This window comes from Mustela putorius, unplaced genomic scaffold, assembly GCF_011764305.1.
Source record: "Mustela putorius furo isolate JIRA1106 unplaced genomic scaffold, ASM1176430v1.1 tig00003869_pilon_pilon_pilon, whole genome shotgun sequence".
In the NCBI taxonomy this organism is placed as follows: Eukaryota; Metazoa; Chordata; class Mammalia; order Carnivora; family Mustelidae; genus Mustela; species Mustela putorius.
Genome location: NW_025422021.1, coordinates 6,141,956 through 6,160,591, shown reverse-complemented (window position 1 = coordinate 6,160,591; position 18,636 = coordinate 6,141,956). Strand labels below are relative to the sequence as shown.

Here is an 18,636-nt window from a genome sequence, read left to right as displayed (position 1 = left end):
AAAGAGGAGGCCTCTTAGCAGATGTCGGAAAGCTTTTTTATATCATGTGTCTTTCACAGAATACTTGAAGCCACCCACTCTCTTTGAACCTCTTTAGGCTTCCTTGTGACACAGTGCAGTGTAGGAAAGGGTGTTGGAACATCTGACCTTGACCATTTACATTGGGTGTGATGACAACAAGTAGTTTATCTTTTCTGTGTCAGTATTACCATTTGCAAAATAGAATTATGAAAGGATCAAACAAGATAAGGAAGAATGGCATTTTTGGAGATGCTCTAAGGGTAAGTAAGAGGCACTATGTTTTACTTATTGGACTGGCAAAAAATAAAAAATTTTACTGCCCCACTGATGTGGCAAGGGTATGGGGTAACAGGAATTCTCTTATGTTGCTAGTAGAAGGGTAAACTGAATCACTTCTAAGGAGAGCAATTTGCCATTTTGTATCAAAATCGCTGGTGCACATACTTCTGATTAAGTTATTTCATGTCTGGGAATTTATCTAATAGGTCAAAAATTTGAACATGTGTTTATAATAGCAAGAGGCTGAAAATAAGCAAGAACTTTTCTATCCCCATTAATAGGGGATTAGTTAAATAAATTATTATAGGTATGTAGAGTAGAACAGCATGAAATTGTAAAAACAAACCAGAAAGTTCTGTATGCAAGTATATGAAATGATCTTCAAGATACAATAGGGGAGGGCACCTGGGTGAGCTGAGCATCTGCCTTCAGCTCAGGTCATGATCCCAGGGTCCTGGGATCAAGTCCCACATCAGGGCCCTTGTGCAATGGGGGGCCTGCTTCTCCTTCTGCCTGTGCTCTCCCCTGCTTGTGCTAGCGCTCTCTTTCTCTGACAAATAAATAAAATCTTTTATTTTTTTTTAAAGATTTTATTTATTTATTTGACAGAGAGAGATCACAAGTAGGCAGAGAGGCAGGCAGAGAGAGAGGAAGGGAAGCAGGCTCTCTGCTGAGCAGAGAGCCCGATGCAGGACTCGATCCCAGGACCCTGAGATCATGACCTTAGCCGAAGGCAGCGGCTTAACCCACTGAGCCACCCAGGCACCCCAAATAAATAAAATCTTTAAAAAAAATTTATTTACTTCACAGAGAGAGAGCATACAAGTAGGGGGAGTGGCAGGCAGAGGGAGACAGAGGGAGAGGTAGAAGCAGGCTCTCTGCCGAGTGGGGAGCCCAATGTAGGGCTCAATCCCAAGGCAGACACATAACTGACTGAGCCACTCAGGTCCCCCTAAATAAGTAAAATCTTAAAAAAAAAATACAATGGGGATAAAGCATGGGCCAAAAGAGTCATCTAATATGCTATCATTTATGCAAAGAATGTGGGGAATTTATAGATTGATGATGTATAAAGTATTTCTGGAAAGACATACAAGAAACCAATTACTGGTGTTTATGTGAAGGGGAACTAGGTGGCTGAGGACAGGATGGGAGAAAGATTTTCACTGCATACCACTGTGTACCCTTTGAATCCTGAACCAGGTAAATTTAAATTTATTATCTATTTAAAAAATAAGGGAGAAAAAAAAAAGATTAGTATGACTGTAACTGACCTGGGTGCACCTGTGTGTGTTCACACACATCCTCAATCTGAACTGTCCAGCTACATTAACCCAAGGACACTTCTTGTTTGCTCCCCCAGGTGTCAAGCTTAGCAGGAGAAGAGGGGATCCTTTACCCTTGCTTGGTGGACGGGGTGGGGAGCCAGATCCTCTCTGCCTTCTCTTGCAGGAGTATCTCATGTGGGGCCTCAGAAGTCTGGAGCACAAATTTCGGAAACAAATTACAAATTGTGGGGGGTGGCAAGCCTCCCAGTCAGCCACATTGGCTGTACGGTCTCCCAGAAACAAGGGTGTCTCCTTGAACACTGCTCTGTGGCTCAGCACTGAGGCTGCCATGGCATGAAGGAGGGGCTGGTTTACTTGTCCCTCTTTGTAAACTGTGGACAGGAAGCCGACTGTGGTCAGGAGACCTGACTGTCATTTTTTGCAGAATGATTTTGTCTTTCAACCTTTGAATAAAGTGATTTCCTTTCTAGAATGAGAGGTTCAATGTCACTTATCTCTAAGGAGCCTTCTTGCACTGACATTTTTATGATATGAAAGGTCCATCTTTAACCAAAAGGAGAGTTACAGCTTAGGCCAACAGACATTTCATCCCCTATGGATCCCTGGAGCTCAAATGCTCATTCCAGACAATTTGGGAGAGATGGAAGGAGGAGTTGGCTCCTCCCTCTTGAGAAGCCCCATTCCTACACCTTCCTTCTTTCCATTACCTCAAAACCACCTGAAAGTTTCCCTGAGGACACTGGGATAGACAAAACTCTTTCACTTCCTACCTTACTAGTATCCCCAAAGCCAAGTTAGGAAAGTGGCAAGGAGAAGAAGCCAGGTCTCTGCAAAACACTACTTTGTCAGCAAAACTTGGCAAAATCGTAGGATTTTGACTACTGCTTAAGGTTATTTTAGGAAACTTCACCCCAACTGGATTCAGGTTTGGCCTCAACATTCTCTGCCCCTACCACAGGCTTCTGAACATTGTTCAGGTATTCTCATGTTTCAGCTGGCCAGGAGCTCGCATGGTGCTGGTCAAGGGTCTCTCCCACAGAATCACCCCTCTCTCCCAACAATGCCCACCCCAACCCAGCTCCTGAAGCAGAAATTCTCGAAGTATGAGTCCAAAAAACCTCGCTCTAGAATCACCGAGAGGCTTATTAAAACTCTTAATGGAGTCACATATATTGGATTAAAATCTCTTGGGTGGGCTCAGGAACCTGCACTTTTAAAGAAGCTTCTGTGATGATTTTGGGAGCCAATAATCTAAGGATATCCTTCAGCCAATATTAGTCATGGTAAAAACACATCATCCTGTCCATTTTTATTTCTGTCCAACAAACATTTCTTGGATGTTTACTGTGTGCCAGGCAACGGCTGGACCCACGAGCCTTTCATTCACAAAGCTCCCAGGGAAAGGCACAGCACTCTAAACAGGGAGGGTCATGTTAACAATCTTCTGATAGGTTTAGAATTCCTGTCCTTAGGATCCCTTCCACCCCCACTTCCATCATGGGAGGACTGAAGTCTGCTGCAGAGAACTACAAATCTTGCTTAAGAGAAAAGCCCACTCCTCCTCTGTTTTTCACCCCACCAATCCAGGGCCTTTCTATCCTTTGGGGCTATGAAGCCAAGAGTTAGCATGTGCTCAAGGCATCTCCAAGGGGTAAGAGGATGAGGCTTGTGGAGAGGGGTTGTAAGAGACTTCTTAGGAACAACTGTAAACACACAGAAGACCAGAGTGCCACCCTCCAACACTTCTGTCTGCAAGAAAAAAAACTTGTTGTTCAGATGGGAGACAAGGGCTGTCATGGGGGTGGGGGTGGGGGGTGGCTGCCTGTGTTAGCAGTATGGGAGAGATTTCAAAGCATTCCTACATCAAACACAACCTGGCAATCAGGCTCCTCTGCTGTCACCTCCCACTGAGAACTCACAGCACCAGGACCTAGCAGGGCAAGTGACCCTTGGGAATTCATGACTTGAACAAGCAATAAAATTAGTAAGACATTTCTCTCATACCCTGTGAACACCTAGGAGACAAACCTTAAATATACGCAAAGTATCCTAGGTTCACATATTTCTACATACATTTTCTCCAATGATATCTTCCTATCTCTCCTTAGAAAATTATAGATTCAGATTCTTCTGGAATAGGTTTATAATATATCTGAGACTTGTGCCAGTAATGAATCTCTTGTTCCTTTGGCTTGAGAACATCCCCCCCCCCCCAGCCCAGATCTTCCACAGTAGGTTCTTGGCATATATTGAATCTGAGTCTGAGATAATCAGAGTCTTGACTCCAATCTGAACGAGTCAAGAACCAGTCCAGGAGTAGAGATGGCAACTCTGGGCTCCAAGGTGTAGGATATACCAAAGCCTGAGAGATTAAAAGGAGTAGAGAGGATGGACAGAATGTAGCTCTCTGTAAGCAATTACCAGAGAACAGCAATTGGGTCTGGACAAATACTGAGCATCCCACCCACCCACACTCACTCATAGTTTTGGAAACAAAACAATGCGATTAAAAAAATCTCAATCTCTTTTAGGACATGTTCTTCCACCAGCAAAAGTTCAATCTTTAAAATTTTGCTTCAGGGAAATAGTGTGGACAGCTTATGGGGCATCAAAGTCAATGCTTAATTGTGACAGCGAGGACCCAAATTTTGCCCCCAGTGCATAATAGCAGAAACCTGGTCCCTGTTGCAATGAGGTATGCCAAGGTGCCTAGGCTGCCTGTTTTTCCTGAAACCTTAGAGCAAAGGTGCTTAATATGACAGGTTTTGGTCAGACTGGCCAGATAATCAGGCTAGATTTTCTGTCCTACGTCCTAAGTTGCAGCCAGCTAGAAGTCTTCTCCAGAAAGTTTTGCAAGGCCATCCTCCTCCTCCTCCTCCTTCTTCTTTTTTAAAGATTTTATTTATTTATTTGACAGAGAGAGGTCACAAGTGGGGAGTTAGAGACAAAGAGGGGAAGCAGGCTTCCTGATGAGCAGAGAGCCCGATGCAGGCCTCCATCCCAGGACCCTGGGATCATGACCTGAGCTGAAGGCAGAGGCTTTAACCCACTGAGCCACCCAGGTGCCCCATCCTCCTTCTTGACTTGGTCTTAGCAAGTATAGACTCTGGGCCTAGGAGCTGTGATTAAACAAGTACTTTTTGAGAGAAAGACTTATAGTTTTGAGATAGGAATGTGCACACTGGGTCATTATGCTGATAAAAACTGACTATTAAAGTCTAGGCAGGCATGAATGAAGTGTTATGTGACCTCAGCAGCATTTGAGTTGCTGGTATTTTTGTATTACAAGCCCAGAGTGAGGGACAGCAAAGAAATACTTCTTCATATGAAGCCTGAGCTAGCTCTGAAGGGCTCTATTATTTCCTGATCAGGGAGCTAAAAAAAAAAAAAAAAAAAAAGCTTCTATTTTTCCCTTTTCAGACTATTTAGGACCTTTGTCATCTGATTGGCTTTAGGAGAGAACTGAAGTAGCAACATCAAGGTTGAGGGCGATTTTCAGCACAGGATTCTGTTTCCCAATCAAATCCAAGAACTCCAGCGGTGTAGGAACCCCAGACCTCTTAGCTTTTGTGCTCATTCCTAGTTGTGTACTCTCTACTTACCCCCCCCACCCCCACCTTGGCTCAACTTCAGCTTCACCAGCAACACGTTTGGTGTGACTTTGTTTATTCACAAGTTCACATCCCAGTAGGGACTGGCTGCCTGGACTGTGATGGCTCCTACTTTCCAGGCTTCCTGAGAGCAGAATTTTAGGCAAGGACTCAATCGCTCTTTCATGACAAGTGGATCAGTAAAACAATAATAAAACTTCTGTCACCATAACTAAGAGGCTATAATAGATCAAATTCTCAAGGGTACTTGAATAAGCCAAGAGTAGACCCTATTCACACAGTTTTAGGAAGCCACTCTCTTTCAAGACTGCTGTGTGTAAATAACATTTATATATTTAATTTGTTATTTTCCTACCGCTCCAAAGACATTATAAGAAATGTTCAAGGACGTTGGAAAGTTTGTCAATGGGAGGCTTGTCTTTGTAACCCTTCTCCTCTTCATTTCCTGTGCCAGTTGCACTTTTATTTCCCGTCTCTCTACGCTCAGTAAACAAAACCATATTATCAAGGGAAAGAAGTGAGCCCATTAACATTGTGAGCCCTCAGATTTCACTCGCAAGAGACGACGCAGCACTTATCTGATGGAACAGAAGCTTTAATTGCTTCGAGGTACAAGCCCGTCCAAACCTCTGAGATCTGACCGGTCCCTGGGAAGCCTTTGCGCCCTGGAGCCAAGCCTCTCAGAGAAAACGTGCGCAGCCCGGATGCGGGTGCCAGCCTCCCACCGGCGTTCCACCGCAAGGGCAGTCTTTTTGGACATCCTAGTTAGAAGGGGAAATCTGGTAGACTTCCCCACAAGGCAGAAACCTCTGGCGCCCCAATGCGTACCCGCATCACCCCGCCGCCACAAATGGAAGGAACGCCAACTGAAGGGATGCTGCGAAGTAACGTGAAAATCTAACTGTGAAGATGTCGTGCCGCCCCAGGTACACAGCACACAGGGCATACAATTTAGTCCCGGGAATCGGAAGGAGGGAGAAGACGAGGGAAAATTAAATCCGTACTCTAGGTTTAGGAAAGGAATAACACCAGTGCCAGGAAAACCGAAAGCGCATAGGACTCAGAGTAGGGGGGGTTGGGGAGGAATATTGACCTTCCCCGGGGTTGAGGGTGGGGGGAGGCTATAAGCAGTCCCCAAGGGCTGACGTCCACCACACTCCTTTTTAACCCTTTCCCCATCTTAGTGTGCACAATCCGCATCCGAGGGGTCAGCCACCCACCGATGCAGAAGAACAATCTTCTCCCCCTCTGTCCTCACCGGAGCCGCCTGTTCTGCCTTTCTGTTCCCGCTCCGTCCAGTACCTGTCCCGGTAGCAGGCCTCCTGCGCTCTCGCCCCGCCCTTCCCCAGGCCGCCCCTGGGTCGCGCCGGCTCTCTTCCCGACCCGGGGGGTGCTGGACGGCGGCCACCGGCGGATTTGGCAAAGTTGGCGGCGGGGCAGGCGCGTGGAGCCGCGCGCCAGTCGGGACCCCGGCCGTGCGGGGCAGGCGCCCATTGGCCGGCCAGCGCCACGTGGCCACCCCCGCTGCTATATTAGGCCACTATTTACCACCGGCTTGCTGGCCATGGCTCGGCGAAGGCAGAGCGGGTAGGCAGCAGAGGTGGAGCGGCGCAGCCCGCCGCGGTCCTGCCCGGCCCCGCACTCCGGCCCCGGCTTGCGCGCGGAGGCGGGTGGGCCGGAACCATGAGCTCCTACCTGGAGTACGTGTCGTGCGGCAGCGGGGCGGGTGGCGGCGGCGACGTGCTCAGCTTCGCGCCCAAGTTCTGCCGCGCCGACGCCCGGCCCGTGGCCCTGCAGCCCGCCTTCCCCTTGGGCAGCGGCGACGGCGCCTTCGTCAGCTGCCTGTCCCTGGCCGCCGCCCGGCCTGCGCCTTTGCCCCCAGCAGCGCCCGCGCAGCCTCCCGCGCCGCCCCCGGCCGCGCCCTCCTTCGCGCCGTGCACCCTGGAGGGTGCCTACGAGCCAGGCACCGCACCTGCCGCGGCAGGGGCTGCAGACTACGGCTTCCTGGGGTCGGGGTCGGCCTACGACTTCCCGTGCGCGCTCGGGCGGGCGGCGGACGACGGCGGGGCGCACGTCCACTACGCGACCTCAGCGGTCTTCTCGGGCGGGGGCTCCTTTCTGCTCAGCGGCCAGGTGGACTACTCGGCCTTCGGCGAGCCCGGCCCCTTGCCGGCGTGTCTGAAGGAGCCAGCCGACGGCCACCCTGGGACCTTCCAGACCGCGTCCCCCGCCCCTGGTGCCTACCCCAAGTCGGCCTCGCCGGCCTCCGGCCTCCCAGCCGCCTTCAGCACCTTCGAGTGGATGAAAGTGAAGAGGAACGCCCCTAGGAAAAGTAAGTGCTTGGGCCTCGGACCGAGCTACTGGGGTCGGAGCCCCCCTCCGAAGAATTAGGCTGGGAGCGCGTCGCAGCTGCCCCTCTTGAGGGCCATTTAGAGTTATGGGGGAAAGGCGTTCCGAGGCATTATTAAAGTGGGCGCACTCCATTGAGCATGTCCCAAGTAGACGCTTCGAAAATGGGCCAGGCATTGAGGAAATTTTAGGAGGGAGCTCTCCGTGGAGCTCTGTGTTTACAGAGAACCAGGAGAACTGCTTTGTAACTTTGATTCTAACTAGTGTGCCGCGTCCTCTTGCCCCACTGATGCTTTGTCTTTACATTGCAGGCAAACTCGCCGAATATGGAGCCGCTAGCCCCTCCAGCGCGATCCGCACGAATTTCAGCACCAAGCAACTGACAGAACTGGAGAAGGAGTTTCATTTCAATAAGTACTTAACTCGAGCCCGACGCATCGAGATAGCCAACTCCTTGCAGCTGAATGATACCCAGGTCAAAATCTGGTTCCAGAACCGCAGGATGAAACAGAAGAAAAGAGAACGGGAAGGGCTTCTGCCCTCCGTCACCCCTGTGGCTTCCCTCCAACTCCCCCTCTCAGGAACTGCCAAGTCTGGCAAGAAGCCAGGGAGCCCTTCACAGGCCCAAACGCCCTCATGAGGTTTAGTCTTGAGGCTGAGAAACCTTGGCCTGCAGAAGTCATAGGCTGCCTCACCCCTGTCTAGACTTAGTAAGCTCAGTTTGGGATGGAGGTGGGCGTGGGCTGAAATCAACAGAGGTTTCTCTCAGGAAAGGAAGTATCTTAGTGGGCTTCTGAGTTCCAGGCTTAGGGGTACAGATGTCAATTTGAAGTCGCTTAAGCCACTCGTTTGTGTATTATTTGTGTCTTATCAGGGAAAAGGTATCCAAGTGCCAGCCCAGCCCTGCTGCTGTGTTGCCTAACTTAGTCCTATGCAGTCCTTCGGTGCAGAGTGACAAGAGCATTCCTTGCTGATCTCTGCCGGCCCCGGATATGCTCAGAAGAACGTCTACCCAAAGTTTTTCTCATTTTTATTTAAAGGACAGACTACATGTATTCAGCTCGAGATGACCAAAGCTAGTTAGGGCCTTCTTGATCTAGCTAAGCTGCTTCAAAGGTGATCTTCACGTTTGCACTCCACTTGCTTTTTTTTTTTTTTTTCTTCTTCTTTTCTTTTAAAAGCAGTTTCTACCTCTTCATGTGCCTGAGTGAAGATACAATCGCTGGCTGTCTAGTTAGTAGAGGAACAAATCCACAGGGTGGGTGAACACTAGAACCTGAACTACACCTTGACACCAGTTACTCAGACTGGAATGTAAATATATACAGTATGTATATTTTTAAACAGGTTTGCTTGCAATGAACTTCTATATGACATTTAATGTCAGCATGTAAAGGGTTTGAACTTTTTTTGGTAATAAAAATTACAGAATCTGTTACTCTCTGTTTTTTCTTACACTCCTTTCATTTTCATGATCTTTCTTAAAAGCTAATTTGGTTTCTTCTAATTTCTTGATTCTGCTCTGGGAATTTGTTTAGATTAATAACTCTAAAAAAATAACCCATTTTATAGGTTGTATACACCAACTATAGGTAATGGACAATAATCTGAGCAGTTTAAGGGAGAAGAAGAACTACTCTGCCAAAGTTGCTGTACTTACTTTAAGTCCGCAAGTTTTGGAGTGACTCTAGACTGCACATTAACTCAAAGGTTAGGTGTCCACTGTGTAATGTTGTAAAGCCAAGAAGACACTGTAGAGAGATCTCCTTATTCTTTTGTCTCTTGCTCTCGCGACAAGAAAAGGCAACCTGAAGGTTTTGTTAGTTGGTTAGTGTTCTCTGAGAAAGGCAGCTGCACATCCAAAAGTTCTCAATGGCGGACTTCCCTTTCCCAAAGTCAAGAATTACAGAGGAGGCTAGTGGGGCCAGTCGTCAGAGCTTTCTGCTTCCTGTAACGGAGACTGACATCTCGCCTAATAAGAGAGCACAGAGGTAACTTTCTATTTTTAAAAACAGAATACTTTCAAGTGACTTCTTTGAAAGAAGCTTCAAAGCACAAAATTTGAAGGATGGCAAGAGGGTATGTGATAAAAAGCCTCTAAGCTTGTTTCCATCCAGCCCCCCAGCTCCTAACCCTGGAAACACGCATGGTTGGCCAGGCTTTTAGACAACCTTACAGAAATACTATGTGAAAAAATGTGACATTAATACACAAAGCCAAGTAGATATTTGGGACAATTATCAAGGCAGTTCATTTCCCTCACTTTATGAAGAGCTAGAGCTTCATCTTTAAAATCTCTCTGCAGTTCAACCAAAGGGCTTCAAGGTTCAAATAATCCAGATATGAACCTCAGTTCTCCTTTTAACTAGACTTTTAGATTCTAGTGTAGTGCTTTAAATCCAATTATTTGGAAGTCTAACAGTTGTGGAGGCTTACTATCCATGATGTGATCGTCTTAGAAGACTGAAATTACACTTAAATTCCTCTCCTTCGCACTCACAGTTTCATGGAGTTGGAGAAATAAAATTATAAACTCTAACAAACTCAGCCAATTAGTGGGAAAAGATATCACTTAAAAAGCAGGTCTATCAATATTATTCTTGTTTGTTTGTTTGTTTGTTTTTCACAGTTTCACTCTCTTTTTTCTTTAAGGTTTTTATTTAAATTCCAGTGTGTTAACATACAGTGTAGTAGTCATTTCAGGTTGTCAATATTATGCTTATGTTTCACCATCTGCCCTTAATGGACTTGAAGCTAATCAGATCTGGTTTGAAACAACAGTACCCTCCCCCACCCACCCCACCCCATCCTGGTAGCTATTTGAAAGGAGTTGTTGCAGGAGTTGTCATCTGCTTGCTTCCTTCCCCTGCAGTGGTCTTTGACAAGACAGTGTTTCCTTTTTGATAAGCATTAAGTGTACACCTAAACAAACAAACAAACAAACAAACAAAATGCCAACCCACTGGGTCATTTCCTTAACTTACCATCCTTTTCTCTGAGAAAATAAAGCTTTTCCTTTTGAAGCTACTGCGAGCACTTAACCCTGATGGATGTCTTCCTTGATGAAGGTGGCTATTTTGACATATGTATAATGTTGTTCTGTGAATCAGGCCAATATTAGCTATTTTTTGACCAACCCCAGGGATCTTTAAAAGCTTTCTTAATGTAGATCACTATACAGCTATATTCAGTATTAGGGAGAGTCCTGACTGGAGACGGGGATGAACGAGGTGACCTCTGGAGGTCCCTTTCAGCAATGAAGAGGCTACAGAAACGATTCAATGACTTCTGCATATTTTATTTTAGGCCTATCATTGGAAAAAAAAAAAGAGTTCAGCCCCAAGAAAGTAAATGCAGTCCATGGGATGACAGTGACACTGTGTTTGTACAGGAAAAGTGGATTTTAGACTTCATTAAATACATCTTGTCCGTGGAGGTACCTAACCCATCTGGATTGTTTATAGAACATTCCCCATCCCATTGTTCAGAGCCTTGTGTTATTTTGAGTGAGATCATCCATGAAGTATGATGGTTACTATGCAAACTGTGAAACTGCTAAAACAACCCTTGTCTATTTTATAAGAATTCAAACTAAATATGCTAATTTCCCCTCCAGCGGTCCGTTTCAAGAATGAATACACAGTGGACAGTTCTGGCTATTGTATAATTTACTGTTCAATGTTCCATTGTCTTCACAGAATGACCATGTGTCTATTTTTCTGGATTCAGGATAGTTGTGAGTGAGGAAGAAGAAATAAAGCATTTAATAATATTTAAATTTCCATTACTTGAGTCCTAGCAAACAAAAGAGTTGCTAATGTAAAAACCTAAAGCAATGTCACCTAAATCCTCAAAAGACCAATTGTATGCATTCTGCCCCAGTCTCCTGTATGGTGAGGACTGAGACTGGAGAGGTTGCGTCTGATTACCATGTCATCAGAAAAGACCAGACTCAGGAGAGTTGTATTGGCTCCGGACTTCGTAATTATTTCTTATGGCCAAACACATGCTCTATATTTGGTGAATATTGAATTGAAAAACCTCAGGACCTAATCAAGTTCAGAGAAATGTTGAGTCTGACCACAGACCTCTTGACAAGAAAAATGCCGATTGTTAAAACTTTATTTGTGGTTTTAAAGGGAAACCATACTGAACATATCTCACAAATAATGATAAATATCCACCTGAATAGAAGTAAAGATTTTCATGTTTTTGTCCTTTAAAGCATATTTCCAGAGCACGAACATGCAACAGATATGAAAAGGGTTCTATTTAACATCTTACTTATAACTGCTTCTGATGTTCTAATTGTTATGCAACTATAAATTAAATAGAAACTGTTTAAATTCAATAGTGAACGAAGAGGAAAGAATTCCTAAATATTGGCATGAAAGGAAGGGCTATTACTTAGATTGTAAAGACTTAAGCATGGGATGCATGCGTGGCTCAGTCAGTTAAGCGTCTGCCTTTGGCTCAGGTCATGATTCCAGGGTCCTGGGATGGAGCCCCACATTGGGCTCCTTATTCAGCAGGGAGCCTGCTTCTCCTTCTGCCTGCTCTGCCTGTTCTTCCTGTAGCTCTCCGTGCTTCTGCTCTCTTTCTGACAAGTAAATAAATAAAAGTCTTAAAAAAAAATAAGATCTTAAAAAAAAAAAAGCCCTAAACATTATCTGTTCCACTTATGCTAGTCTTACTGATATAAATTTTTTTAAAAAGTTTATTTATTTATTTGATAGAGAGAGACAGAGAGAGAGAGAAGGGAACACAAGGAGGGAAAGTAGGAGAGGGAGAAGCAGGCTTCCTACTGAGTAGGCAGCCCAAAGTGGGGTTCGATCCCAGGAACCTGGGATCATGACCTGAGCAGAAGGCAGACACATAACAACTGAGCCACCCAGGTGTCCCCTACTGATATCATTTAATAAATACAAAGAATGGCCACAGAGTAGTCATTTGGACTCATAAGTAGCTAATAGAGCAAGTAACTGACACCTTCGAGGGATTTCAAAGGGCGCTAGACTATTTAGTGCATCCCATTCTTCGGGGTTTTGTTGAACCTAAACTACAGTTTGAGGGACGTCTTTAAGAAAAAAAATCGTGAATACAAAATTGCTAGAGTATCTTTCAGGATCTGGAAGAGCCCAAGTGAGTGGAGATTAAGTTTCTTTCCTTTTTTTTTTTTTTTTTTTTAAGATTTTAAAAAGTCTCTAAACCCGATTGTGGGGCTTAAACTCACAACCAGAGATCAAGAGTTTCATGCTTTACTGACCCCAAGTGTCTTTGCATTCATCATAAAACCCTATCTGCCCCTTCTGAAACCGTTGCTCCATTCCCAATACCTAGTCATTGTTTGTAAGATGATAGCAGTGACTGCTTTTTCCCAGGATCTTGGAACCAGAATGACTGTTTGCACCTCTTAAGGGCATCAAATATTAGATAATGTGGCCAAAGGCATGTTGGGGCTCTGGTCTACACTCCAAGCCTCTCAATACCACTTGTCTTTTCTGGGCTACTGGCTGCCTGAACTATTTCACTTTCTGGTAATGGGGCTCTATTTCATCCCAGCGGTTCTTTTCTGTTGTATTTCCTTCTCAGGGATACCAATCTAGAACCAGAGATGACAGCTACACTGCTGACTTCTAAGCTTTTCCCAGAAGGATCGAATCACTGAGGCTGAGGAAAGGGCTGTGGGGGAGGGGGAAGAACATTATCCTTAAGGAAGGAGATGTGGATTTTAGCATCAGTTGTGATTTTTCTTAAAGAAGATTTTTATTTATTTATTTATTTGTCAAAGAGAGAAAGAGAGCGAGAGCGCAAGCAGGCAGAGGTGGAGAGAGAAGCAGGTTCCCTGCAGAGCAAGGAGCCTGATGTGGGACTGGATGTGCGGCTTGATCTCAGGACCCTGGGATCATTACCTGAGCAGAAGGCAGATGCTTCACCGACTGAGCCACCCAGGCATCCCCCAGTTGTGATTTCTAATGAAAAGGGAACATAACTTCCCTGGTCTCAGTCTCTTCTATAAAACAGAGGGGTTTGGTCTGGATGATCACTAAGTTTCCTTTTCACCCTAGTATTCTGCCACAATCCCTTACTTTGCTGGTTATTACTGAAAAATTTACTTAATAATAATTAACTGTGTAAGATCAGCATCAACAAGAGGTCTTTACATTTTAAGCTATCTGTCCTTAGATTGTGTGTGTATAGGGGTACCTGAGTGGCTCAGTCTATTAAACTTTTGCCTTGGGCTCAGCTCATGATCCTGGAGTCCAGAGATCTAGTCCTGCATCAGGCTCCCTGCTCATCAGGGAGTCTGTTTCTTCCTCTGCCTCTGCTCCTCATGCTCCCCTCTCTCTCTCACTTTTTTTAAAAAGGTATTATTTATTTAGGGATACCTGGGTGGCTCAGTTCACTACGTGTCTGCTTTTTGCTCAGGTCATGATCCCGGGGTCCTGGAATCAAGTCCCACATGGGGCGGGGGAGTCCCTGCTCAGCAGGGAGTCTGCTTCTCCCTCTGCCTTTCCCCTTGGCTTGTGCTCTCTCTCAGGCTCTCTCTCTCAAATAAATAAAATCTTAAATAAAATTATTTATTTATTTGAGAGAGAGAGCAAAGCAGGGGGAGTGGCAGAGGGTGAAGGAGAACCAGACCCTCTCCGACTAAACGGGGAGCCCGATGTACGGCTCAATCCCAGGACCCTGGGATCAAGACCTGAGCAGAAGCAGACACTTAGCCAACTGAGTCATCTAGGCACCCTAAATAAAATCTTAAAAAAAAGAATATGTGTGTGTGTGTGTGTAAGTATGAATTAGGTGATGTTTCTCATTGGTCTTGACTTGAACAAAAGAGCTAACAATGGTGATAATCTCCCCCGAAGTTACCACTTCCCTCTGAACAGATAAATTAGGGTCGAATAAGAAAGTTTCTAAATAGGTGTCAGTGCTTCAATTCTCAATCTCTTTGTTCTTAATTCTTCTAAGTTGACAGGTTTCAGATAGAGAAATAACTTGTAATTTCTTTTCCTTGAAGATATGTGGGATTCCAAAGTAAATACTCTGTTCTGTTACAGAAAAGAGATACAAATATCCAACTTGCTCCTGCTTTCCATTAGTTTCCAAGTCCTGCTTATTTTTTCTTCAGGATGTCTCATGTCTTTTTCCTTTCTCCGTTGGCTCAGGCTTAACCATCTCCCATTCAGCTATGCGATGGAGGGACCCTGCTGATCTGGCCTCTGGTCTCCGTCTCAGCCACAGTCTCCCTCGTCCCTGTTCTCCATTAGTTTTCTCGCCACTGGCGTATATTTCATCTCTCACTGAGCGCCTTATACCTAATAGCGGTTCTATACCAGTTGCTGAATGTTGAATGCAGTGTTATTATATCATCACATTCAGGGCTACTCATTAAGCACCTCTTCTACCAGGTGAAGAACATTATAACAATTTATTTGCTAAGGTTTTTTGTTTGTTTGTTTTAAATAGTAATCTCTACAGCCAGCGGGGGCTGGAACTCACAATCCCAAAATCAAGAGTCACGAGCTCTACCCACTAAGTCAGCCAGACTCCTTTTCCTAAGTATTCTGTATATTTCATTATTTATAGTAGAACATGAGCTATTCTTGACCACATAGTAAAATACAAATAGGAGGCTGAGAGGCAATGGAGGAAACACAGACTTTCCTTCTTTACTTGTAAACCTATGGAGAGTGGGAATGTTATATGAACCCGTCCCTTATATCTTTATAGAATATAATGTACAATGCCTTTCGGTTGTTGTTCGAGGCTTTGTAATATATGGTATTGCATTCATTACTTACCATAATCGTTTGAGTACCTTATGGGAACTTGAGTACCTTATGGGAGCAGAGCCACTGGAAGAGGATTTTTGAAACCAAATAAGGTCTAGTGTTGGGGTTTCTCAAGAAGGGTCTGGAAACAATAAATGTAGTGGTTACAAGACTGCATCTTGGAGGCAGACAGGCTTGGGAGCAAATCCTAAAATGGACAATGCAATGTCACTTAGCTCTACATTCCTTCCTTAAAAATGGGAATAATAATATCCTTATTTCATTGACTTGTGCAGATGAACAGAAGTAATACATGCAGATTGCTTAGCACAATGCCTGATGCTTAATAATCATTCACAAATTATGAATATGGGATGAAAGTTCTAATGGGTAGCTAGGGCAGAAAGACACAGGCTAAGGGAGAGAAATGTTCATATATAGACATAAAACAAATATTTATTAAGCTATTAGGTACCAGAAAGATTATTTACCACTAGAATCAGAGTGATATTGAGAAGGAAACAAGAATCAGGTTGGAGGGATGCCTGGGTGGCTCAGTTGGTTAAGCAGCTGTCTTCGGCTCAGGTCATGATCCCAGCATCCTGGGATCGAGTCCCACATCGGGCTCCTTGCTCCACAGGGAGCCTGCTTCTCCCTCTGACTCTGCCTTCCACTCTGTCTGCCTGTGCTCGCTCTCGCCCTCTCTCTCTGACAAATAAATAAATAAAATCTTTAAAAAAAAAAAAGAATCAGGTTGGAGAGAATAAGCAAAGCTCTAGGGTTATTGATAAAATTAGCAAAATATAGGTGGTACATGATGAAAGTAAAATAGTAGTTAATGAATACTTGATGAGAGCAATGGCTAAGCATGCACTGAATTAAGAGCCCAAGACATTAGAAGATCCAACTTGGAAGAAATAAGGATGAGAGGGGCATTGGACCACTGACCATTGCTTCCAATTTACTGACCAAGCAATGCAGAAAACTTAAATCCACTACACATCTGCCTAATTTTTCCCTATCTGAAAGGACACGTGAATTCACATGCATGACATTTTGACGGTGTCATAAATTAGATTGCAGTGATGTGTTACATGAGTTTCCTACATTGTGGCACTTCCCCCGGCTTGAATTTATCATCCTTAAAAATAGAGATTCTGGTTACTATATTCTGTTGACATCCAAGTTAAAGTACAATCAACCACATTCTTGACTCTGTTGCTGCAGAAAGAAGAAATCCCTTCCTCTATCTACTCTGGCAGCGAGGAATCATGAATTTTCTTAACTGTGCATAAAACCTGTAACTATTTCCAATGTAGGTTTATGAAAGCCTGCCCTTAAGCTGGGGGAAAAAAAAAAGCTTGCTGCAGAGGGACATTTTGAGGTTTAATTAATGGTAAGACAGTCCTATGTAAATAGAAAGTATTTTATTTTTCCTAAATGCCCGTGACCTAATAGTCAAAATAGTGTTAGTATTCAATTGCTTGTATGAATAATTACTCTATCATATATAAATGTTTATATCTCCTCTTACATTTGAAACCTGGGCTACGTTTCAAATTTGTGAAGTGTTTTGGCTTTACTATAGAGGGCAAGAAAAGAAATTACTAGCTTATAAAGGAATTGTAGAAAAGATAAGTTCCCAGTAAAGAAATATAATGAGATACAAAGGACAAGTTAAAAGTATAATATTTCTTATTCAGACAAGGACAGCATACTATTTGTCTCTAAAAATCTTTAATTGACTTTAAAAACAATTTAAACTACCTTGGGTTGGGGCACTTGGGTGGCTCATTCCGTTAAGCCTCTGACTCTTGGTTTCAGCTCAGGTCAGGATCTCAGAGTCATGATCTCAGGGTCATGAGATCGAGCCCTGAGTTGAGTGTTGCACTGAGCATTACGCTCAAAGAGGAATCTGCTTGGTATTCTCTCTCCCTCTGTCTCTCTCCCCACTTGCACTCTTTCTCTCTCTCTCTTAAATAAATAAATAAATAAAATCTTAAAAGAAAAAACTTCCTTAGGTGAACCTGTCAAGAATCCCACTTTATTCTTCTCTTTTGACTACAAATAAAAGCCCACATGCAAACAGAATAATCTATTTTTTCTAGCAGCATATGGTTCCTTTGGAAGCTTCAAAAACAGCTGTGTTTGTGTCTCTAAAGAAGCTTTGGAATTTGTTCCATGGTGATACTACCTAAGAAAAGTCCAAATTTACTTTTATTAGAAGTTTGTGATTTTTGGATAGCCCTGAATTCTGAAAATTATATAGTTTACAAGGAAGTGCTAAGGATTTCTTAACTGATCTCATATAAAAACTATAATAAGTGATGTATTTTATGATACCAGTGGACTGAATTTCAGTCTAATCGATCAAAGATGAATAAAGGTATTACTTAATACCTGTCCCGAATTTCACAAGCATCATAAAGACAAAGCAAGCTAGCCCCAGATTATTTGTAAATAAAAGTTTCAGATTTTCCAATTCTGTTCCCCTACAATTTTAGTTGTAAAATATAATTGCCATTTTGAACTCAGGACAAATAGAGTTAGCTTAAAGCTTTCTCAGTTAAAGTTATGTAGTATCAGGGACACTTTAGTCTTATTTATTTATTGATTTGAGAGAGGGAGGCAGAGCATGAGCAGGGGGGAGGGGTAGAGGGAGAGGAGAAGCAGATTCCCTGCTGAGCAGGGAGTGTGATGAGGGACTCAGTCCCCAGACCCATGGATGACCTGAGCCCAAGGCAGATGCTCAACAGACTGAGCCACCCAGGTGCCCTAGTTTTGTTTGTTTGTTTAAATTTTCTGTCTTTAAGTACTCTCTACATCTGACATGGGGCTCAAACCCACAAATACAAGATCAGGAGTTGAACGTTCCCCTGACTGAGCCAGCCAGGTGCTTCAGGGACACTTTAACAAAATTGAAGAACGCATTTGGGTCGCTAAAATCTCCAAACTTTTAAATATTTTCCCCCCTTATTGTCAGAAGTCTCTTCTAGAGGCTACTTTTCCAGTGAAGAAGAAATAGTTATCTGTTAGTTTCATCTATTTCTCTTGTTTGTTAAATTTAATTATTTTTTAATTTAAAAAATAGCGTGCATGGTAGGTACCCAGTTTTATACAATTATTTCTGTGTACTGAACTATCTCTCCATGTATTCATCTACCATTCCTCCTATCTGCATGTCTACATAGAGAGATGTCAAAACAGATGTTCACCTAATGTTAATGATAACTTTTTTCTACATGGTGGGCTTTTGTTGATTTTTTCACTTGTAGTACTTTTATATATTGCTTAAAATCTTCAAATAATGAA

General features: G+C 43.9%; 1 protein-coding gene across 1 annotated transcript; it reads left to right on the top strand.

Moving 5' to 3' along the window:
- Nucleotides 1–6,783: 6,783 nt before the first annotated feature.
- Nucleotides 6,784–8,965, top strand: HOXD1 (homeobox D1). The gene is made up of 2 exons (XM_004774401.2): nucleotides 6,784–7,532; nucleotides 7,861–8,965. Exons 1-2 carry the CDS (start codon nucleotides 6,884–6,886, stop codon nucleotides 8,187–8,189), a joined length of 978 nt encoding a protein of 325 aa, XP_004774458.1. The 5' UTR covers nucleotides 6,784–6,883; the 3' UTR covers nucleotides 8,190–8,965.
- Nucleotides 8,966–18,636: the final 9,671 nt, after the last annotated feature.

Excerpts from the sequence above, each read along its gene's own strand:
- HOXD1 (XM_004774401.2), top strand. The coding sequence starts at position 6,884 with ATGAGCTCCTACCTGGAGTACGTGTCGTGCGGCAGCGGGGCGGGTGGC. Across the intron at positions 7,533-7,860 it reads GAGGAACGCCCCTAGGAAAA|GCAAACTCGCCGAATATGGA; the intron begins GTAAGTGCTTGG and ends TTTACATTGCAG.